Source organism: Thunnus maccoyii, chromosome 3 (assembly GCF_910596095.1).
Source record: "Thunnus maccoyii chromosome 3, fThuMac1.1, whole genome shotgun sequence".
Classification (NCBI taxonomy): Eukaryota; Metazoa; Chordata; class Actinopteri; order Scombriformes; family Scombridae; genus Thunnus; species Thunnus maccoyii.
In genome coordinates, this window is record NC_056535.1 from 18135745 (window position 1) to 18159850 (window position 24106).

General features: G+C 38.2%; 3 protein-coding genes across 3 annotated transcripts; all 3 read left to right on the forward strand.

Annotated features, from left to right (window-relative positions):
• Positions 1–373: 373 nt before the first annotated feature.
• LOC121891487 (inter-alpha-trypsin inhibitor heavy chain H3-like) lies at positions 374–14964 on the forward strand. Its single transcript, XM_042404118.1, has 26 exons — positions 374–445; positions 1526–1686; positions 1823–1927; positions 2392–2554; positions 2660–2770; positions 3326–3454; positions 3632–3748; positions 3989–4157; positions 4259–4369; positions 4632–4813; positions 4924–5103; positions 5213–5334; positions 6438–6658; positions 6750–6767; positions 7105–7122; positions 7280–7300; positions 7458–7475; positions 7633–7653; positions 9700–9774; positions 10517–10621; positions 10829–10997; positions 11382–11530; positions 11742–11826; positions 11960–12163; positions 14245–14576; positions 14876–14964. The coding sequence occupies exons 1-24, from the start codon at positions 374–376 to the stop codon at positions 12072–12074; spliced, it is 2637 nt and encodes an 878-aa protein (XP_042260052.1). The 3' UTR covers positions 12075–12163; positions 14245–14576; positions 14876–14964.
• Positions 14965–15444: 480 nt separating this feature from the next.
• Positions 15445–19968, forward strand: LOC121894751. Its single transcript, XM_042407578.1, has 13 exons — positions 15445–15484; positions 15853–15947; positions 16047–16155; positions 16255–16296; positions 16400–16518; positions 17345–17401; positions 17487–17541; positions 17635–17873; positions 18260–18313; positions 18401–18452; positions 18570–18674; positions 18965–19003; positions 19106–19968. Exons 1-13 carry the CDS (start codon positions 15472–15474, stop codon positions 19654–19656), a joined length of 1530 nt encoding a protein of 509 aa, XP_042263512.1. The 5' UTR covers positions 15445–15471; the 3' UTR covers positions 19657–19968.
• A 623-nt stretch (positions 19969–20591) lies between these two features.
• LOC121894752 (protein disulfide isomerase Creld1) lies at positions 20592–23537 on the forward strand. The gene is made up of 6 exons (XM_042407579.1): positions 20592–20742; positions 21302–21510; positions 21612–21695; positions 22174–22269; positions 22403–22543; positions 22635–23537. The coding sequence occupies exons 2-6, from the start codon at positions 21339–21341 to the stop codon at positions 22853–22855; spliced, it is 714 nt and encodes a 237-aa protein (XP_042263513.1). The 5' UTR covers positions 20592–20742; positions 21302–21338; the 3' UTR covers positions 22856–23537.
• The last annotated feature ends 569 nt before the right edge of the window (positions 23538–24106 follow it).

Consider the following 24106-nt stretch of genomic DNA (forward strand, 5'->3'; position numbering starts at 1 on the left):
TGGTAGAGGAGAAACATACAAAATGTGTGTCTAAGTGTGAGTTTGTGTGTGTCTGTGTGTGTGTGAGACTGACCTGCTGAGTGTGTGTGTGTGTGAGAGACTGACCTGCTGAGTGTGTTTGTGTGTGTATGTGTGTGTGTGTGTCTGTGAGACTGACCTGCTGAGTGTGTTTGTGTGCGTATGCCAGTGAGAGGTTTGTTCATAGAGAGAGAGAGAGAGAGAGAGAGAGAGAGAGAGAGAGAGAGAGAGAGAGAGAGAGTGAGAGTGAGAGAGTTCTTTGCCCTTTAAAATGATGCACAGATTAATGCTCCCTATCTGTTTGAGTTTAAAAGACATTTTCAGCTGCCTGGGTTTCACTCTGGTGGGAGCCATCATGGAGAGAGCTGTGGTGCAAATCACCCTCTTTGGGCTGCTTCTGGCTTTTGTTACCACACTACCAAACAAGGTAAGGTCACTAAACCTAGATGACAGAGCAACCCTATTGTATAGTATAGTATAGAATAGTATCTGATATTTTTACTTAAGTAATGCTCTTTGTCCCCTGTGGGACAAAAGACCACAATGAGCTCCCTCCATCGTTCACTTTCCTTTGCATGTGATATTTTACCACTAATGAATTTTTCTCTGTGTTTGACAGTTAACTGATATTTTAGGCTTGTGTTCGAGGTTTTTTTGTGTATGTTTCAGCATCTTTCTCTCCATCGCAGCACACTGAACTCTGCCTCTTTGACAAACACCAAAAAGCACAGGTTGAAGGACCTGCTGGCTATATACCTGTAATTGGTTTTCTATGTGTGTTTAAGGGTGTGTGTGTGTGTGTCTGTGTGGGGGGATGGGGGGGCACCAGACTTAAGACCAGTTGATTGGGGACGGCTTGTGCAGTTGGGGACAAAAGCTGTGTCCAAATATTGGTTAAATGCTGTTTTTTGGGTCAGTGGTTAAGGTTCGGGTAAGTCTCTAGAAAATGAATGTAATGTAAGTCTGTGCAAAATATCCCAAAAGTGACTTAAGTAAACCTATGTGTGTGGTTCCCGTGATGAAAATCACTCAATTTTAGGGTTAAGACTTGGTTTAAGGTTAAGGTTAGGGTCAGGGTAAGTCTCTAGGAAATTAATGTAAGTCTGTGTAAATACCCCAAAAATTACTTAAGTAAACCTGTGTGTGCGGTTCCCGTGATGAAAATCATTAAATTTTAGGGGTAAGACTTGGTGTAAGATTAGGGTTAGGGGTCTTCAGGGTATGAATGTAAGTTAATTTAATGTCCTCCTAAGTGATGGAAACAAGTTTTATGCTATGAAAGTGGGGTGTGGGTATTTATGCCTGTGCAAATATATGTGAGATTGAAACAGTGGATGAAAAATAAAAAGAACGGGGTGTTTCTGCAGTTAAACCAATGAGATTTCGCATTTGCCATCCACCAACACTTTGTTTTTCACCATCATCTGATCTTTGATCAGCTGGTCATGGGCCAGCCCTTTCAACCAAGCTGTTTTTATTGTGAAATGTGCCTCTTGTATTTGCTCAGGATGACTGGGACATCTACAGCTTTCACATCAACTCCACAGTGACCAGTCGTTATGCCACCACCGTCATCACAAGCCGTGTGGTCAATCGTATGGACGAGTCAAAGGAAATAGAATTTCTTGTCCGAATTCCCAAAAATGCCTTCATCAGTAAATTCAGAATGTGGGTGTTAAAAATAAAAATAAAACACAGGAATTATCTGCACATAAAGAATTAAACACTGAAGCATCATGTAAATATGTCATGGGCTGCTCAGGAGTGTGTGTATAAACAAAGACTTTTCCTTGGTCTCCTTTAGGTCTATAGATGGACAGATGTATGACGGTGTTGTGAATGCTAAGGAGCAAGCTCAGCAGCAGTACACTGAGGCTGTGTCCCGTGGTCAAAGCGCCGGGATTGTCAGGTACACGGATCAATTAATCATTTTGTTGCCAGGTCTTATACAGCTGGTTTTTATGTTGTGTTATGTAGACAAGACTCTGTGTGTCCTTCAGTGCAGTGGATTCCCAAATAGGAGTTTATCCAAAAGGGGTCCAACGATAATCTGAGGAGTAATAAGATGATTAAAGGGATAAGAATGAGAAAACATATCTCTGTTAATGAAAAGTGTGTTTATTTTTCCGACTTCTGTCAAGTTTTTGCTTTTTTTTTCTTATGAAACATAGGCTAATTTGACCTCTCCATGCTTCTAAAAATTCTTCAAAAATGAAACAATCTTAGAAAGAAAAATCTCTTTTTAGTTAAACAGTCACTAAGGCCAGAACCTGTGATAAAGGGTCACAATAAACATTGTTTCATTTAAGGGGTCACAAGTTGAGAAGGGTGGGAACCACTGCTTTAATGCAATGATTTCTGTCTCTGCTGCAGCTCTGTAGGGAGGACCCTCGAGGAATTCAAGACCTCTGTGACTTTGGCTGCTCACAATAAGGTGACCTTTGAACTCACATATGAGGAGCTGCTGAAGCGCAAGCTTGGCAAGTATGAGCTGCAAATCCACGCTCGACCCATGCAGCCTGTCAAAGACTTCAAGGTGTGTCTTTCCTGTTGGCATCTATTCAGTAATCGAGGAAAACAGTGCTGTTAGTAATCCTCCTTGGTCAGAACTTTTGACTATTTTATTTTATTCTCATGCCAGATTGATGTGTACATTCATGAGAAAGCCGGTATCAATTTCATGGAGGTTAAAGGAGGACTGAGCACCAAAGCCCTTGCTAATGCCATCACCAAAACACAAACAGACAAACAGGTAAAGCATGAAGATATGCAAAATTCTGATCTGCATTTAACACAATGGCTGTTAAACTGTTTAACTGTACATAATGGCTTCTTTTCTCACTTATTTACACATGTCACAATGAAATCCATTCATATTACACATACATTTTGGTGGTTTGTTCATCCTGTGCTTTGTCATAAACTACCCACGTACATACATTCACGTGTCCAAATATTCACAAAGCCTAAAGAAAAGCAAAAACACACAATTTCGATCCAACATAGAACATGGACATGCAGACACACAAAATATGTAGAATCAAATAAAATTAAACAAACTATAAACAGCATATAACACAAACAAAGTAAATAGTAATGACTCATATAACTTATTTCCCTAGTTGTCCCTTCGATAATCATTCATTCGTTTTTATCTGCGGTGTATCTTTACGTACCTTGCTACAGTTTGCACTTTCTGGTACTTCTCTGTCCTGGTACTTAAATAAAGTTGAATCTACTACAAAACCCCTTCAATGACTTCCATGTCTGTCAAGAGTCTATAAAAGCCGATTCATGCTATTTCCAGGCGTGGCTGTATTTCTACCCGACAGAGGACCAACAGAAAATATGTGATAGCTGTGGAGAGGACGGTATGAATGGAGATCTGGTTATTGTTTATGATGTCAAGAGGGACACTTCACTTGGGGACATCGAGGTACAGCAAGAGTTAATTCAACTTTGAATGGTCTAATAGCACATAAATATCCGTAAAAGCTAAAAAAAAAGAAAAAAAAAAGAAAAAGAAAAAGATACTTACTTAAATGGATATTTTATCTAATATCTAATAATCTATTTTATCTAATAATCTAATTTTCTTCTAACTCCCTCCAAGGTATCTGATGGATATTTTGTTCATCACTTTGCTCCATCTAGCCTTCCCCGAATACCAAAGAATGCTGTCTTTCTTATTGATCAAAGTGGCTCCATGCACGGCAGAAAAATAGAACAGGTAAAGTATTTGATGGATGTGAGTGTGTGACAGATTGCTACTAAAGCATAGGAGGCATTATTATTATTATTACACTATTATATACATTATTATTTTAAGTTGATTTCAGTTGATCAGCTTATTATGACCATGATTCACTTTTACATACAACTTAAAATAAATATTACTAAATGGTTTCCTAGTTGAAGGAATTGAAAACTTGAATAAAAGTTCTAATGAGTGAATAATGTTTTTGCTCAGACCCGAACAGCATTAATCCACATCTTGAATGACCTGGCAGAAGATGACTACTTTGGTCTTATCACTTTTGATGGCAACATTTTTCACTGGAGACGAGAACTTGTTCAGGCCACCAAGGGAAACGTGGATAGCGCCAAGGATTTTGCAAGGAATATTCAAGATAGAGGATGTGAGGTTTCCTCAGTAAATATTGTATTAAGGGGTGTGAACATTTGATAGCAGAATTGAAGTAAGTAAAACATTTTTTTTGTTTTTTTTGTCACACTTCAGCCACAAACATTAACAAAGCAGTGCTGGAAGGAGCGCGTATGCTGAATGCACAACCCAGAGAAGGTTCAGCATCTATCCTCATACTTCTCACTGATGGAGATCCAACCTCAGGTTACAATAAAACACACACACACACACACATGCAGAAATACTTCAAGAAATGCATTAAAAATCCTTAACAACACAGTCTTTTTTAAATACCCTCTCTTGTCAGCAAGCCAAAACCTTCAAAGATCATGGACACTGCAGACGACATTATTTTTACAATTATGTGTTTATGCACACACTGTAACTTCTACAATATAAATCACAAGAAAGTTGTATAACCGAATATTTTAGCTCAACTGGCCCACCATGACTTCTGTGTTTGCAGGGGTGACGGATCCCAAAACAATACAATCGAATGTAAGGAAGGCCATTGCAAAAAAATTCCCACTCTACTGTCTTGGTTTTGGTTTCGATGTCAATTTTGAGTTCCTGGAGAAGATGTCGCTACAGAACAGTGGTGTGGCACGAAGGATTTATCAGGACTCTGATGCTGCTTTGCAGCTGAAGGTATTTTGAATCACTTGCACTTCCCTCGCATTATAAATAATGTATTTTAACCATGTGATCGACTTCATTTGCATAAATAGACCACATTCATAGTGTCGGTATGTCAACAGGGTTTCTATGAAGAGGTGGCCACTCCTTTGTTGACAGATGTGACAATGATCTATATTGGTGGGACCAATCTAACCCAAACTAACTTCAGCCAGTATTATAATGGCTCTGAGATCGTGGTAGCTGGTCAGATCACTGACAATGACATTGACAGCTTCGTTCCACAAGTTGTGGCCATTTCGGTAAGGATCCTTCCTCACTGCACATCAGCTGTAATCTTCTGAAAAGGTTTGTGATAAACAGTCCCTGCGTATACTGACACGCACTCACGATTCATTTGCACTACGACAGAGTAAAAGAAGGGTCACGTTTGCTGACACCAATGCCACCATGGAGTCCACTGGAACAGTTTCTGACAGCCACATCCAGAGGGTTTGGGCCTACCTCACAGTCAAACAGCTCCTGGACCAAGAGTGAGTGTGATGTCAAAACTTTACAGTCCCGCTCAATACTTTATATTTTATAAAATATCTGTTTCATACATCATTTATTCACAGTGGCGTTATGTAATTAACTACATTTACTCAAGTACTGTGCACAAGTACATTTTGAGGTACTTGTTCTTCCCTTTAGTATTTCCATTTTGTGCTACTTTATACTGCCACTCCACTACATTTCAGAGGGAAAATTTTGTACTTTTTACTCCATTACATTTGTTTAACAGCTTTAGTTACGTTTAACTTTTCAGGTTGAAATTTTACATGAAATAATATATATTAAGTTTATAAACTGCACTGCATTGTTTAATATTAAACCAGTAGCTCCCAACCTTTTTGTCTTGTGACCCCTTACAAAAATTCAGTGTGTATTTGTGTCTCTTTGTCATGTCTTAGATGTCTGTGAGTAGTTAGCAGTTCAACCAAATAGACATTTCAACCTGTAAACTTCTCACACGGTCTCATTTCAATAATAAAAAAAAAAAAACTGAAAACAGATTTGTGTATCAGAACTTCATCTCACGACCCCTCAGATATATCTGGTGACCCTTTGGAAGAGACCGACACCTAGGTTCAGAACCCATGGACTAAACTAGCTAACTGTATATGAAGTAGTTTAAACTAGTTCCACCTCCAGCAGCTACAACAGTAACATGCTGCTTCAGTACTAATAATGTACTTTATTACATTTATTTAATAAATCAGTCACAGGGAATTTTCTGCAAAACGAGTGTTTTTACTTTTAATACTTTAAGTAAATTTAGCTGATAATACTTTTGTATTTTTACTGAAGTAGGATTTTAAATGCAGGACTGTGGTATTGATACTTTTACTTAAGTAAATGATCTGAGTACTTCTTCCACCACTGTTTATTTACTAAAGTAGTGTACAGCAACCCATTGTCCCAACTGTCATATCACAGGTCCTCATTTCTATGTAGAGCATGTAGACTCCACTATGTGATGTGGATAGTGTAGATTAAATCAAAAGATGTTAATGTTGGAGTGCAGTGCTCTCATGGTGGATTGGGGTTTTATTATGGTTCAGGGTTTAAAACATATCTGTTTATTATGAAAAAGGCTGCTGTTATCTGGACCAGAGAAGGAGAAAGTGAAGACAGATGCCTTGGAGCTGTCACTCAAGTACAGTTTTGTGACCCCACTCACATCCATGGTGGTCACCAAGCCTCTGGGGGAGAATACAGAGGTGCTTCATAAACCGAAGGAAGGTCAAGCACCACAACAGAACTGGCAGGTTCCTCCACCATCTCTAAGTCAAACATCGAGCAACCCTGTCTTTGGTGAGCAACACAAATGTTAACAAAACAAAACAAAGACAATGAAAGATCAATGGTCTTCAGCATTGATTTTTCAATACTTCTTTCTTCGCAGGGAGAATGCGTTCTTCAGGTAAGACACATCTGCATGACTTGGTATCAGCTGAGCTTAAGAATCTATGTATTAAATACAGTTAATTAATCAACAATTGTTAATTGATTAATTAACTACTTCATAATACATTGTTTGATACTATAGTGCCAAATAATTAGTTAATATTTAACTAATGTAAAGATTAGGCCAATAATGCATAAGTGTCACACAATAGAATGATGGTGTTGCTCTGGATACAAACATGCTGATACGACCCACCAATACAAGTTAATTTACACATCATGAGTATTTTAAAATACTCCTTGAGATACAACTATATCTCTATTTGATGTTATCATCTTTCTCTTTTTAACAGGAGTTGGTGCCGTACCAGGTATGAGATACTTTAGAGTGATGGTGTTGCTCTGGATACAAACATGCTGATACGACCCACCAATACAAGTTAATTTACACATCATGAGTATTTTAAAATACTCCTTGAGATACAACTGTATCTCTGTTTGATGTTATCATCTTTCTCTTTTTAACAGGAATTGGTGCTGGCAGACGAGGTATGAGATACTTTAGAATGATGGTGTTGCTCTGGATACAAACATGCTGATACGACCCACCAATACAATTTAATATACACATCATGAGTATTTTAAAATACTCCTTGAGATACAACTGTATCTCTATTTGATGTTATCATCTTTCTCTGTTTAGCAGGAGTTGGTGGCCCACCAGGTATGAGATACTTTAGAATGATGGTGTTGCTCTGGATACAAACATGCTGATACGACCCACCAATACAAGTTAATTTACACATCATGAGTATTTTGAAATACTCCTTGAGATACAACTGTATCTCTATTTGATGTTATCATCTTTCTCTTTTTAACAGGAGCTGCTGGCGAATCAGGAGGTAGGTACACATCTGCACTGTTATGATATGTCTACACTACATGTATTTTATATGTGGGGATTCCCTTATCAATATATAGGAGTGTTTAGTGGTTATAAATTATATTAAATTGAATAAAAAACTGTTTCAAAAGTATATCACAAATCTCTCTTGTTGTACTCATATTTTAAAATATTATTTTATTATATAAATACATAACTTAAAAAGATGAATCAGATCATTTTGAATCACAACCAAAAAATAACAACAATAACAACTCAAAGAGACACACCTGGGAGGGTGCAAGCTAATTCACAAATTATGAGTATTTCAATATAAATTTAAAACTGTATGTTAATTTCATGCCATCTCTTTCTCTTTATAGCAGTTGGTCAATATCATCTTCATTTTGGCCCTCTAGGTATGACAATGCTGCATAAGTACACATCTGCAATGTTCAGATATCACTATGATGGTGAGGTTCATTCCACATCTGTATTTATGACATGGAGTGTAATGATCGCCTCATGAGTAAATCTTTCATTCTTCTTAGCAGTAGTGTGAGAAGAAGACAGAGGGCGGTGTGTTATACTGTATATAACATTCTTGTACATACTGGTAAAGAGGAAACTGAGCCTGAGGGCAAAGCTCTCAATTTATATCTTCCAACTTCACCTATTGTCATGATGTCAAGGTACCGACAAAAAAAAATATTGGATACAAGTGGCTGATACAAGTTTCCCATGCAAGATAATTTCGGTATTATTTTGTAAGGCACATTAAATCCTTTATTCAACCCGCATTTCTTCAAGTTTTCATAATCACAATAAAACTTGCTTATATAGTTTTCTCACTATTACAAAATAAAGGTAATTTTGAAATAGTTTTCTTATTATTACAAAATTCACATTTCTAATCTCATATTTTCTTTCTTTGATGAATGCAAAGCACTTGTTGCCTGCAGTAACTTGAAATGTATCATATTCATACTATATATATTATACTATATATATTTTAGAGGCTCTTCTGGGCATTTCTGATTTTACAGTAGCTATAGTTGGATACAACAAATCCAACAAATGTTTAATCTTTAAATGTGACTGTTAATTTTCCAGATAACTATCATCTCCATTCGCGACGCATTATATCAGGTAAACTTTTTTTTCTGTGCCAGCTTTGATCCACCCTTCTAATTTTGTAATTATGGTACCAACCACCCACACTTTATTAAAAAGCAGGGAGCACATGCCTATACCTGATGATAGAACAATTAATAGAAACTTCCTGCATCTGCATTATAACACACTTAATGAAAGACAATCAATTAAAGTTGCATATATTTTAATGGTCAAATGGCGCAAGTATACAAAAATGTAGGCGTGAAATATCAAAAGACCAACTACAAAATGAAAAAGATTTCCATCAGGTCGTATATTTGATGTCTCATGTTTCAGGAGTTATGTTTTATTACCCAGAATGTAAACTACTTTATGAATAAACACAAAGTGCTGCTGTTGGATCTGAATTTCCACCAAAAAGACTTCTTCTTGGCCCCTCGGCCTAAAATTTCCACCAAATTTCATTAAGTATTTTTAGTGTTTTTTGAGATATTATGCTAACTAAGACACAAACAAACATAACTTCCTTTGTAGAGGTATAATGCTTATGTCCTTAATTTACTTATCCAAATGCTGTTGTCTGAATTAATATACCCAAATTTCAATACTGCGAGATCATGTGGTCAACACTTTGAGTGTTTTTGTACTACAATTAAAAATACCATTCACATGATTTAACATAGATAATAAACAATAAAATACATTTATGGGTGAAAACTTTATCAGAAAAACACATTATTGCATGTTTAATTTTGATTTAAATAGATATCATCATTTTTAATGAGCAATTAAATCAGTGTTAGATTCAAGCCTGTGGTGAGGATTAGGGTAACGTGTGTAGTGGTTTGTTTTGAAGCTGAGTTTAGGTGTCAGAATATGGCTGTTGATTAATGCAAAATCATCTAAATCACTGTAATATAAATGTTGGTAAACTGGCTTTGTGTAAATTTATTTTCAGGTCATGTTGATCCATTCCCTAATTTGATGAATTATGGTGCTGTGGCCCACAAGAAGCCAATTCGAGGTAGAGTATTACATATTGAGTATGTTATTCATGGTAGAAATAGGTAGAAAAATTCTGTTGCATAAGAAAAAGTTACAAAATAGTACAAAAAGTGCATTAAGTCAACATGATGTAAAAATATAAGTTGGCCTTTCTTCATCATGTAGCCTGCAAAATTCTTAAAATAAAGACTGACTTAAAAGGCATCATAAACAGATATGAAACACACATTATATATGTGCATACAGTAAGCCCGAAGTTTTTTTGTGTACTACTGTAAAAGACTGCAACATGAACTTACTTTAACTAAAAGCACCTTCTTTTATCGTTACCACCATCTCTTCACCATGACAGCCTTCTGGTAAGAAAGAAACAATTGCAAACAACCAGCTAGTTGATCAGTTTTTAACTTTATCAGCCATTGTAGCATTCATCAGGTTATGACAAATATGCCAGGCTAGGTTTTTCTCTTTTCCCTGTTCCCTCATGTAGTTAATTACTAGTTAGTTGGTGAGTTTATTCTCTTATCACAATGCAGACATACACAATAATTTAAAATGGTCAAATATAAAATATTAGGTCTGTTTTGATGTGTGTGTCAAGAAAGTTTACTGATCAACATCACGTAAAAGCTGAGATTTGGACTGAATATTCATTATCAGTTTTGATTCGATGCATCTTTAGTTAGTTAAATTGTATCTGAGAGCAGTTTAACTGTTTCCATCTGTTATGTGACTCTATGTGTCTCTGTGTTCCTCTTCAGTTCCTCCCCACAGGTTTTTGATAAAAACTGAGAATCAGTCTCTTCCACTATGCTTTGATATCAACAAAGATGTCCGCCTTAAACTACTTCACCATCCCAGCGGGGGTCAGTAATGTTCCTCTTTGTGCCATTACTAAACCCTTGAACAGCCTAGTCATTATTATTTTACCTGTTTGCTTTCCACATGTAATCAGAATATTATTCTTATTTTCTCTTCATCTTTGTCTCAGTTACCCAGTGTGTATCAGCATCAGTATTTATCCTCTGCTTTGAACTGTGGTGTTAAGTTGCAGTGCTTCTCTCTTGCTCTAGAGTTGTCCATGAATGGTGAGCTTGATTCATTAAGATACGGAGGCTTCAAAAGGATTGTCATCCACTTTGAAACTAACAAGTCTGTTGACGTTAAAATCGATGGAATCACTGTGAAAGACGGACATGATGTGAAGTTCTACACAGGGAACGATCACATCACAGTTGGAAGGTAATTTAGCATTGTAATAGCAGGAAGGATGCTGATGATGATAGTCGGTGGTGGGCTCAGACTCTCTGATATGTGGGGGTCAAAATGAACGAAGGGCACTGCTTCTGCATGCAAGGTCAGGTTTCATGTTTGGCTTAAGGTCACATCAGATAAGTGCCCCTCTGGTGTGATGTTAGGCCAAACATGAAGCACTCAAGTGTCCAATTAGGTCACAGACATATTCTGGTTTAATCAGATGTTTGGACAATAAGAGCCATTTGGCACAAAAAGGAAGAGTTTGCCCCCAAACACACCAAGTCACATGTGATGTTTATAGTGATGATTTTGTCATTAATTCACTCACAATTGATTCCTACATTAAAAAGGTGGTGTATATTTCTCTAGTGTGACAGTGATTAAACGGGACAAAGAAGTAGACGTCACAGCTGGGGACACGCGCATAGTCATCTTACTTCATCAGCAAAACAGGAAACATCTCCTCTGGCCAGTTGTAAGACAGCAGCCGCCAGACAGCAATGCTGAAGGAATTTTAGGTGGGTGGAGTACGTGTTCAAGCCTATAAACTGTGCACAGACTGCATTACTTGTACGAGTTAATATCAGGTCAACAATATATCGAATCATTGTTTGCACCTAGTTGTGGTCGATGGAGAAATAACTCACCAGCAGAGACAGTTCCACAACAGAATATTTTATTGCTGCTTTTCTGAGTCATTGCTTTATTGTTTGTTCTCTGTGCGTCCAGCTCTAAAGCCAGTAGCTTACGAGGAGGTGCAGCAAACTCGCTCGACAAAACTTAGGATCAAAGACCAGGAGATTGATGTTGTCAGGTACATTTTGTCCCGTATTATTGATTTGTAAAGTGCTGCAGCTGCTGTTTGAGAGTCTTCTTCTTATTATTATTATTATTATTATTACTCTAAAACACCAAGATATATGATCAGTTATGTCTTTCTTTTATAGCGCCGGTGCTGCTGACTACAGTATCCCCTTTCCCCCGATACTTGAATGCTGGCTCATGTCTGCTGAGTCTGCCCTGCAGAGACCGCTGGATGATTTCAGTGTCGCAGAGCTTTAATCGGGAACTATGTTGAATCATTTTAAAAGATCAAACACTAATTAATTGAAAAAGACGTTCCACTTGTTACTAACCTAAACAAATAAAAGGTATCCCAGCTCTTTGGTTTCCTTCTATGAAGTTAATAAGATAATATTTACCTAATAATTACCTTACCTATTTATTTAGTCACTGATTCGTTTGGTTTGGAATTTCAAACAAATCTATAATGAACTCTGCTCCACAGCATGAGATCAGCCTGCCATCCAACATGTTGTTAATAATGGACATTCATTTATCGATTGATTTGACTTTAATATTAAGAAGGATAAGATCATGTAAATAAAACTTAGCTTTCAAAAGACATTGTTATAGTTATACTTGACCGTATCAAGACGTCACTGGGGATTCAGCTACTAAAAGAGAAGTATACTGTGTTTAATACAGTGAATCAATTACTACATCAGTGCAGTAGACCGTTATCAGCTGGCCAAAAAGTTTGTTACCACAGTTTGGACTTCATCTTTGTAATTTATGGGTAAAGAGGGCATCCAATTTAACCCGTTACTCTGCATATGTCTTTGCATCCATGGTGAAAACCAAAAGTAAAAGCGGTGTATTGTTAACCTGCTGTTTGCATACTGTAGTGTAACCCATCTGACATTTATACTGAAACAACTTCTTAAAAATGTGTTTACATTTGGCCAAAGCCTTGTAATTTGAGCAACTATAGCTAGCAGTGGTACTTTCCATATATGTAAATGTCTGTGTCAATGTAACCAGTGTCGTGGAACTTAGTATGGAAGTAAAAATATTTGCACAAAACATAAAGCAAACAGAAGCAACTCTGATGACATAAAGTGAAAACACAACATAATGTCACGTGTAATACAGAACAGAGTCATTCACTCGAGTAAATATGGCAAGACTGCATACTAAAAAAGCAGTCAAAGGTAGAAATGTAAGTGCTAAATGTACTTTTGAATAATGATAAATTATTGATACATTACCTGTAGCGTAAGCAGTACACATTTAGGTGGCGCTAGTTCTGTCTGCTTCACCTACTGTTTATGTAGTGGTATTTTAAACAGTGTGTGATATCTTGATCAGGAACATAACTAGTAACTACTGCTATCAGTTGTATGTTGCTGAGTGAAATATTGCCCTCTGAAGTTTACTGTAAAATGGAAAAGTTCAGCTCTAGGGTCTCACAGTCACACTTACAGTGAATACAGTGCTTAAGTAAATATGCTGTCTCCCTTTACTGTTTACAAAGCACACGAGAAACACATTTCCCAGCAGTGACAGATAGCGCTTAACTCAACATTATGTGGTCAAACCAGTTTGGCGGCTATGTGAGCAGCGGGTCATGTGTTACATCTGGGATTGTCACCTCAGTGAATTGCTTTATTTATGTGGGTCAAAGGTATATGGATACTTATGAGCGGAGGTGATAAACTTGTTTTTCAAGGCACTGCATACTTTGAAATGCGGAGGAGAGATCTCAGCCAAATCCACATAACAAAACTAGAACATATCGTACCATATCGTTGCCAACACATTTTATAAACTAGCCATAGAAAATGTTAACAAGGCAGTTGTGTCTCTACGGCTATTTTGACTCAGTGTTCAGGGTGGAGTCCTGTTTTGATTAATGAACAGTAGTCGTGGACTTTGACCAATGTAGGTTGTGCTGGTTACACTGTAATGAGGAATTCAGAGATTAGGAGCATTTCAACATGTGCAGTGGTGAGAGAGAGGGAGAGGGAGGGACTTCTTCGTCAGGACAGTGACGTGTTGGTGCAATTTTCACATGACTGAAACACTTGTAGGCTTCTTTGATAAAGTGTGGAGTTGAATGAAGAGGATATGCACTGCTCAGACTGGATTACTTTAAACAGATTGTTAAACACAGTAAGTCAACCAGATCATAAATGATAAATGAGATTACGAGTATAATATGATAATTATAATTGATCATTTCTAGTGTTGCGTTTTTATACTTTTATCTTATCATATGTTGTAGTTCTGTTTGCTTGTTTAACGCTTGAAGGTGCTTTAAGGAGGCTCTAATTAGTTCCCAGTTAATGTATCTATTTAAAGAAATTTTTTATTTTAAAGTTTTATTCAACTCAAGTATATTGTCACAGAAAATCTTCCCCAGCATTAATTCATGTCGCTTGTTCCTCAGGGCCAAAAGCAAAGGTGAAACCCAGGCAACATCCACTGCTGTGCTTTAACAGGTGGTTTGATTCACTCCATGCCGGAGTGCAGTGGATCACGGCAGGTTATCACGGTTATTGCCAGGTTAATCTGTCCGGACTTGTTTGACAAGGTTTTCATGTCACTCTTGGAGAAAGTTATTTGGAGAAAAATGCTGTAGGACTGAGATCTTTCCGAGCATCCCCTGACAAAATGTTTCCTCCTGGATGGCCCGGTTGGTGCGTATTAATGACTCTTTGCATGTCAGCCTGTGGTTTGGAGATAATTGACTATGACGGCAAAGATGTCATTTGCAAACAGGTAAGATACAGTGCAATACATACAGTTTCTTTTGATGGATTACACTTTAATTTCCTTGTAGTACTGAGGCAGCCTGTTCTGACATTTTAATTTCCTTTTTCACTGATACAGTGTTTTATTCTCAAACATTTAATTAAAAACAAACAAATGGTCATAGCCATCTGCCAGCGATAGGGATGTTGTATGTACATTTTTTACAATATAGGCCTCTAAACAGCAAATATTTGCTGTGCTGGTGCCTTAGGCGCATTCAACAAACAAACAACAAATTTCTGTTTTCTGTTTGTGCCTCCCATTAGGGTCTCTCTGAATGCACCATGAAGGATGAGGTGCTAATGCCTGACCCAGATGATGCTGTGGATGTCCAAAACCTGATGCCAAAGTTCAAACTCTGCTGCGAGGACACAGCAGCCTGCACATTATGTCTGGTGATAGATGCAGAGCTCTACATCCGTCCGTATAATGACACAGGGAGTGAGGACCAGTCCGGGAATGATGAGGAGGATTACAGTGATCCAAAAGGTGTCAATGGAGGCTATATGAAGCCCACTGTCATGTTTACTGATAGTTACTTGTCATTGAATGACCATTCTGGTGGTTTTGTATGTTTGCATCTATTAACCAGTACATTAATCAGCCTTTACTGTACATTACTACCAAACAAGTTTTGGCCATCCAAGCAGCTACTGGATTCATTTCATGTCAGTATTGCATGAGAATCACATTGTAGACACATGTTTGTAATAGGCAACCCATCACAGTGAACACTTCTGACTCATCTATCATTTTCTGTCATGGTTACATTATAGTCACCCAGCGATACAGTGGAAACTGTTTTGAGCAACAGTCAACTGCTGAAGAGCATGTCCTGGGATGAAATCATTGCTGGAAGACAATGAATGAGAAGAGTTGTGTTTGCGTAAATGGTGTTTCCTTGGTAACACTGAAATAAATAGTTGTTAGATTAATTGCCCTCCTTGAGCAATCAACTAGGACAAATTTTCACTGTGATGGATTCAAATATAGTGGCATTGATGAAAACCAGTGGCTGTCTGGAAGATGGAAAATCAGTAAAAACTTATGGTATGCTTTTTTAAAAGATTTTTGTCAATACAGGATATGAGTATGTACAGTTAATAGTTCATGAGTTAAAACACAAAAAAACACCCGTGTGTTCATTTAATTATGGATGAAGAGTTTTAAGTGCTTCTTACAGTTCAATTTTATTAGTTTCTGTGTGTTCTAAGTCACGCCTCTGCTTTCTGTGTTGCAACAGCGTCTGTGACAATCTGTTACCAAGCAGCACCAACCATGCCCACATGTAAGAAGGTGGAGTTCATGGTTAATCATACACAGTCAGACCTGGCAAAGGTACTCTAAACTCTGTACTGTTATTAGAGATACATGCTCAGGTCCAGCCAACTTGTCTAATAAGCCATATGTGTGTGTGTGTGTGTGTGACTTCTATAGATGTCCATGGTGATCAATAAGCCAGCTGGAGTTTTCTTCGGCAGTAAAGTGTATGTTTGTTCATCAAATCTGGTGAGACAAGAGGTTGTGGTGCCCTCACTAGATGAAGGTAAAGTCTATGGTTTAACTACAAAGTACCTGCTGAACTCATAACTGCTCACTACAAGTATGGCAACAGTGTTTGACACATATCCCTGTCTGTCCTCAGTGTGCTCCCAGAGGCAGCAGAAAGACACTGAAGAGTGTTATGGTAAATTATCCCCATATGATACATTCATTGCTTTTACATGTATCATCTACTGTATGTTTGTCTTCAGAGGGAAATAAACCAGTTTGTCTTTTTCTCCTTTCAGTTCCCAGACTCATCCGTGTTATTAACCAAGGCATGAATCGAGTGGAGCTGCAGTTTGCTGGAAGGAATAGGAGCTCACACACTGTGTGCACCCAGTATGAGAAGAATGGAAGATGTAAGGTCTGTGTTGTTAGCAGTTTGTTGTTTGTGTTTCTCTCAGAGATCTTTTACTCAAGTAAAAGTGGCAACACAGCAATGTAAAAACACTGTTACATGTCAAATATTAGTTATTTTATTTGCTTGCTGTAATCATTCCTCCTGTTCATACTGACCATTAGAGGATCCTCTCCAAATGTGTTTACAAAGTGATGGGTGACAAAATCTACAGTCCTCGTTTTGAACAAAAATTGAATATTTATCTGAAGATAATATGAAGCCTCAGCGGTCAAATAAAGTGGATATCTTCCACAGTTACAGTCTTTTTTTTATTATTAAAAAACTGTCTCAGTTGACAGTGTTTCCTGTTCAGCTGCAATGCAAGGAATTTGGCACTAAAAAGATTCATTTTGGAACATATTGACTTGATTTGAAAAATGTGGACAGCTAAGGAGGGCTGTGGATTTTGTCCCCCATCTCTCAGTGGTCGGTGTCAACAGGAGGAATAATTACAGCAAGAAAAACATGTGTCAGTGTCCATTTGGACACCTGACTATTGACAAAAAATTTGTGAACTTATCCTTTAACTACTTTTTAAAAACTTTTTTTAACTACTGTTGGGTAGTTCAATCTCTAACAATGCAACAGAAGCTGTAGTATAGATGTAGTGAAGTAAAAAGTACAATATTTCCCTCTGAAATGTAATGGAGGAGGAATATAAAGTACCATAAAATTGAAATTTTCCAGTAAAGCACAAGTAGTTACAGTACTTAAGTAAATGTAGGGTACTGAAGCACTTTCCTCCACCGGTTTCTCACTCTCACTAAAACCATGTTAAATATTACTTTAGGTGTTGGACAGGATGACCATCCCGCTGTACTCTGTGACCCCGTGCATGTGTCTTCAGGTATTATCATTTAAACATCACGATTACGTCTGGCTAATGTATGATTTATATAACTGACATGTTTGTGTGTATGTATGTGTTATAGGCATGGCATACGGATGACAACAAGCCTCTGCGCATTCAAAGCTGCCCCTTTAACGGTGAGAAGCCTTAAAGTTTTTTTCTGGTCTCATTTTACAGGGTACAGTTTGTTTTCTTTTTCTGTGCTTATATTTTATCTTGGTCTTTCCTAGGTTCTCTTCCATTTGAAGAGAACCTGCGGCAGAATGTGTCAGTGTCTGTGGGCCGGATTCAAATGAGCAACTATGGTACAAAGTTGTTGTGGAACCTGTCTGCCCCCTGCCGTCTGAAGGGTGAAGTGTGGCCCTGTCACCGGACTGCAGGCCTCATACAGGACAACTGCAGAGAGATGAAGGGCTTTAGACGACAGCTGGCAAATAGCACATGGAGACAAAACATCAAGGGACACTGGGTAAGACAAAACACAACCTTGTACCCCTCATTTGTTTGGTTTTAACCCCTTAATATCCATTTTTTTCCTCTTTTATTTCCCCTTAAGTAGCTGTAAAGTTGGGAAAATCACTTTATTGCACACTGACAGTACCACATATATATTCTGTATCAGCTTGTTCCAACTCTTCACTGAAGCTATATGATGTTTACACTGAGTGAAACAGCTGTTTTTTATGGCTGCAAATGGAAATATTTTAAATGTCTTGTGCAAAATCTTATACATATTTCCCCAAATTTTCAACGGACACATTTGATATTTGTGTAAAGATGTAACGGGTTTGAGCAATGTCTGGCTGCACAGTGTGTTTAAGAAGATAAAAAGATTTACAATTGTGTCGTCTTCAGGAGCAAACAGGGGTCTTTGAAGACATCGACTTTCAGCTTTCACCGTGTGTGATGGTAAAGTATTCTTAACTTTTCTCCAGTGAGTCACACAGTGTTTACTCTGAAACTAAATAACTCATCCATGTTTATCCGTTCATGCAGATGAAAGTAAACGAAAAGGGACATCAGCTGGGTCCATTCTGTTATAATAACAGTGAGTCCGACACAGTTTATAATTACAGAAACCGATACTGGTTAGGGTGTGGCATATTATATTATATATTCAGTACCTGTTATATGAGCTTTTCATAAATGTGGTTTTGTTTTGCAGTCCCTACAGCTGGCAGATGGCGCTGGAGTCTCATGGTTGTCGCTTTGATGCTGCTAGTTTGCTTGAGTGCACTCCTCATTTATTTCCTCCATGATTTTGTCAAGAGTAAGTGTCTTAAATATGTAATAGTTCCAAAAATAACCAACAGCTCTGACATTTGTAACCGATAAATGATCAAATATATGTTGTCCAATTGTGTGCATTTCCTCAGGCACTTCCCATAAAAGCTCCTTTCATTTGCCTCAAAGACCAAATGCTGTTTACTGGATCCAGGAATCTTTTATATGATAAAACATGCACACTTATGAGCTAATGCACACATTTTGCCCGCATTCAATTCAGGGAATCAATAATTTGTGGCACTGAAATGAATAACATCTTTCTGACTTTTGCAGAATGGGTGTGGAGCTGGCGTCATAGAGGATTTGTAGAGAGTGAGTTTTATCTTCTTTTACATAAAAGTTATTAAGTCATGATAGAACAAATCGACTCTCTGACATTCATCACCTTGTTTTTTCCTCTTCTCCTCTGGGAAGTTGGCAGAAATGGTCATGTGGTGCTGCTGAGCCCCCCAGATATGGATAACGGTGTTCAAAAGTCGGTATGTGGGCTTGGTTCCCTGCTCTGTAACCAGGGCTTCAGCGTGACTGTGGACCAGTGGAGCAGGAAGAAGCAGTGCACTATGGGGCCTCTGCCATGGCTGCACTCCCAGCTGCTGGAGCTGAACCACCTTGGCGGCCGAGTCGTGCTCGTGGTGACCCCCAAAGCCTTGGAGAGAGCAGAGGGATGGACCCATCAGCGCAAAGAGGAAGATAATGGTCTCCTTCAGACATGGTCCCCTTATTCTGATGTGTTCACGGCCTCCCTGAGCTTCATCCAAGGGGACAAGCTGCAGGGAAGGGCTGGTGAACGTTTCCTCCTGGTGAAATTTGACTCTTTCGCACATCTCAGCAGCTACAAGAGACTGCCAGAGCCTCTTCAGGGGCTTCCTCTGTTCCAGCTTCCCTCACAGAAAAAGGCTCTCCTGTCTGAGCTAACTGTGGGAGGAAAAAGAAGGGGATCAGGTGGAAGGACACAGACAGTGTAAATACGGGGTGCCTCTGCAGGATGAAGAGCAAAGACTAAAGAGGGAGCAGACCAACATATCTTGTAAATATCATGCCTTTAACTTATTGATGGATGTAACGCTGAACATTATTGTTGCTCCGTGCACACGAACTACGCATTCATCCAGGTGGTGAATATGATAAATAAGAGACACTTTAAAGAATAAGACTGGCTATAATCTATAACAACAAGACCAAAATAAACAGTGTGCTTGTCTGTTTCTCAGTAATTCTGATGATATTAGCCTCAAAACTGCTCATTCCCACGGAATACATTAAATACTTTTCTAAGACATCTGGGGACTGTAGTTTTTAGCAAATGTCACTCAACCAGGAGTGAATTGTGCATTTGTCAGGGAGATTTTCTGCTCTCCTGAGTATTTACAACACCAGGATGGTGTATGATGGGGTCTCAAAATAAACTAAAGTAGCAAAGTCAACATAATGAAGGGACATATCACCCATTTCAACAGTGTGGCTCATATTAAAAAGTTTTTGGACAACAATGGAGCGCTATGGCTCAAAGCTATATCAAGCAATACTTGTTGGTAGGATCAATTCATTCGTTTGCTTTTCATGAGGTTTGTTGAATGTAAGAAAAAACGTGAAATATGACCAGACTTATCCTTTAAGCTGCAAAATGTTTAACCTAAACTCCTGCAGACTAATTATATCCATGTGCAGTAAGTCTGTCAACACCTCCTATAAATAAATAGACTTATTTTTGTGCGTGGCGGATATCGGATCGTGATTGGTCGTCTCTCAGTGCAGGGCGGATGGATCTAATTGGTGCAAATCGGTGTCAGTTTAAGCACACAAAGAGGTGCTTGTTAAGAACGTCATGACATTCTGGAGGGGCGGTGCGTAGAGGCCGCTACATGCTCCGCCCGCTCGGGCTGTTCGGGTACTAGTCGGATAGAAGCTTGAAAGAGTGTCTTGGCTGCGTTCACTGCTTTTTAAACTTTAAAGAGTTCACAGTTGGTCGACGGACACAGAGGAGGGAAGGAAAACACCGAAGTCATCTAGACTTCATGTCAAGGTCCACTTCAATGGCTGTTATGTTGACTGTAAGTTCATGTTTTATTATATGGCGTTAAAATCTACTATGAATGTGACGCACATTTTCTAAATCAGCCTATAGGCTATTTAATATGGTTTGAAATAGACATGTACAGCTAATAAAAAAAAACATTGGAAAAGGTTTAGAAACATTATGAAGAAAGTATCAAAGTTAAACAAAACCCCCTTAAAAAAACTTATTATTATTAAATTATAAAGAAAGTCTACACTTGTGTCATCATCAGGCTATATTTGACTATATTTTAGGGACATGGTGTCATTGTTTTTTCACTATGAAGTAACAGCCGGGCAGAAACTGACATATATTTGCCAACTTATTGAAATGATACTGTTATATTCAATTTATCAAATTTCCTCCCAATGACACACAATTTGCCACAAACAGACTCAGACTCCAAAATGTCTTCTTGGAGCCTCGATTGCACGATCTCAAGGGATAATGACATATGCTAAACTATATTTAGGGAGCTTTTTAAAAAAATAATAATAATAATTCATATACTTTCAAGCATCATTTAACAAACCTGGATGTGATATTTTGGAAAGAGATAAACAGCTTCATCTTCTGGACCAGCTGGGACAGATGGGAGTGAGGATGCTTCACAGGAAGCTGCTGCAGACTGCTTGGCTGTGTTTTCTGCTGGCTGTTCAGGTGCACAGCTGCCCAGATACCTGCAGCAAGTGTTCAGGCCCTGAAAATGACCAGTGTGTGGAATGCAGAGCAGGATGGACGCTCCATAATAACATCTGTGTAGGTACTGTATGCAGAGGTTTGTGCATGAGTCTGGAAATCATGGTATATGGATGCCATAAGACGGATAAATGATTGAATATATGTGTTTTTGATCTGTTTCAGACATTGATGAGTGCGGCACTGAGCTGGGCAACTGTCCTCCCAGCAGCTACTGCTATAATACAGAAGGTTCCTTTGAGTGCAGAGGTCAGTGGTTTATGACTGGTCTAAAAGAAACAATATAGAAGTTAAATTGATGAACTGAAAGTCTCCCTCCACTCAGAAATTTGTTTTTCTTCTTGTTACTTCAGTTGGATATTTTGTGATACTGTATAAAACAATAAGAAGCGGGAAATCCTGTTGGAAAAAGTTGGAACCAGAAAATGTTTTTTTTTTTGCATTTTTACTTGACATATTTGTTTAACAATAAATCAATTCTTAACTTCTGTTTTCTATTACTTTTCCATCAGTCGTTTCAGCACTAATTCAGGGAAACATCTATATGGTTTCATACAGCATCACTGTGTGTTCTGTCCGGTGCAGTTGTGGTTTTGTACTGTGCACAACGGAGTAGCTCCACGTTAAATATTTCTACCTGTCTGATCTGCTCTCATACTGTATACAGTGTTTTGACAGTACAGTGCAGTCTGTAATTGAAGATATTACATGGTCCCTCTTTCCACAGACTGTGACCCAGCCTGTGTGGGCTGTATGGGTAATGGACCAGCACGCTGCAGGAAGTGTGCCTCTGGGTACAGACTGACAGGGTCCAAGTGCTTGGGTAATTTCATATAAGAGAATGTTTTTTAATTATTATTTCACCTGCATTAATTCATTATGTGCCTCTGAAGAGCAGCAGCAATCTACAAGTCTCTGGTGAGATTATAGCATACAGTATGTCTTTGTTCTCTCAGATGTAGATGAATGTAGTGACAGGGTACTTGCCTGCCATGGTCTGAATGAGATTTGTACCAACACCGAAGGCTCTTTCCGCTGCATCTGTGTTGACGGATTCATCCGCAAGGACAGTGTTTGTGTGAAGAAACAGCTGCTTAGTGAGTGATGTCTCAACTCGCCATAGACACACATGAACATGTGAACACATAAACCCGCTGCAACTTTTCACACGTGCATCTTCCTCTGCAGGTGTTGAGGAGAAAGGCCTGTTTGAGGATATCCAGGATGAGGAGGTAGAGGTGCTGCAGCAGATGTTCTTTGGGGTGGTGCTTTGTGCTCTGGCCACAATGGCTGCTAAAGGAGATTTGGTCTACACATCTCTATTCATGGGAGCAGTGGCAGCCATGGCAGGCTACTGGCTCTCTGACAGGGGAGACCGATTGTTAGACAGCTTCCTAAAGGGACGTTAAAGCTCAGCACGGTCTGTGGAAGCACAAAAAGGGGATTTCGCACTAAAAACATCGAAGCTTTGGAAGATAAACACTGTATTTGGCAAACTCAGACTGCTAAAGCCTCATATTAACTTCAGCTCAACTTTAGAATGCAATTTTATACTGAACGAGGACTGTAGATTTTGTCCCCATCACTTTAAGAAGGGATCTCTTTGTAGGTAGTATGGAGAGGAAGAACAATTACAGCGGCTAAAAACAATCAGACTTAAATGTGAACAGATCCTTTAACCTCCATACTTCCAATAAAGAGTGACACACAACCGTCTTCCCTGCAGTGGATGAGACAGTCCCAAACGGGGCTGCAGTTTGTTGTACTGAGCTGGAAATAAGCCATGAATGAGTTGCACTTTTTTGTATTTTAACTTTTGAAGTAGCTCCCTTGTTGTGGCCGCTGAAGCAACCAACATTTGCCAGGTGTGGCTTTAATAAAGAAGAATTTACAGCATGAATTTATACATCTGTCTGTTTGTGTGTGAGCATATACCATGTAGTATATTTGCTTCTTATACTGTATCAATCACACTGTATTTGTACTGCAAAAAAAACACTTTTGATGTTGTAACCTCGTTTCTTGATGTGCACATTGATGTGTATTTCTTAACACTGAAATAAATACTGTATGCCGTTTTGACAAACTTTATACTTAGGATTCCTCTTTTATCATTTTACAGGACCCTGCAATTGTTAATGCTACCTTATTATTTAAAAAAAAGTACTTTAATAATCAGGTAGTCTCATTGAGATTGAGATCTCTTTTTCAAGAGAGACCTGAGAACAAGAAACATAATTAAACAAGCACACAACCAGCAAACAGAAACTCTAATATAGCCTTACAGAATATAGAAATCCAAGACTTTCTGATGATGATTTTCAAAGCTTTTGACATAGTAGGCAAAGCAAATATGTGAGAGTATCAATTATTTGCATACACACAGAGTGGAATTTCAGTGATGGAGGTAGAAAAGTTATTTAAATTAGCAAAAAATAATTGCTATTCTAAACACATTATAATTTATGCTGGTTACACTACAGGATGAAATTATTACAAAGTATCAAAAATAATAATATGAGTATGATATTGGAACTGATATGAAACATTTTTATTACCAGTTATGCATTATTATTAGTATACAGAGTTTATATTATTAGTGGTAGACAGTATTGGATTTAGCTACTTAGAGTTAACTCATTTTAATTTACACTTTAAAA

Bases quoted from the DNA above. Each gene is read 5' to 3' on its own strand.
- LOC121891487 (XM_042404118.1), top strand. From the start codon at position 374: ATGGAGAGAGCTGTGGTGCAAATCACCCTCTTTGGGCTGCTTCTGGCT. The intron at 4,158-4,258 runs GTGAGGTTTCCT...GTCACACTTCAG, and splicing joins GAATATTCAAGATAGAGGAT to CCACAAACATTAACAAAGCA. The intron at 4,370-4,631 runs GTTACAATAAAA...CTGTGTTTGCAG, and splicing joins TGATGGAGATCCAACCTCAG to GGGTGACGGATCCCAAAACA.
- LOC121894751 (XM_042407578.1), top strand. The intron at 16,519-17,344 runs GTCTGTGTTGTT...ATATTACTTTAG, and splicing joins AGAAGAATGGAAGATGTAAG to GTGTTGGACAGGATGACCAT. The intron at 18,314-18,400 runs GTAAAGTATTCT...CCGTTCATGCAG, and splicing joins AGCTTTCACCGTGTGTGATG to ATGAAAGTAAACGAAAAGGG.
- LOC121894752 (XM_042407579.1), top strand. From the start codon at position 21,339: ATGGGAGTGAGGATGCTTCACAGGAAGCTGCTGCAGACTGCTTGGCTG. The intron at 21,511-21,611 runs GTACTGTATGCA...GATCTGTTTCAG, and splicing joins CCATAATAACATCTGTGTAG to ACATTGATGAGTGCGGCACT. The intron at 21,696-22,173 runs GTCAGTGGTTTA...CTCTTTCCACAG, and splicing joins AGGTTCCTTTGAGTGCAGAG to ACTGTGACCCAGCCTGTGTG.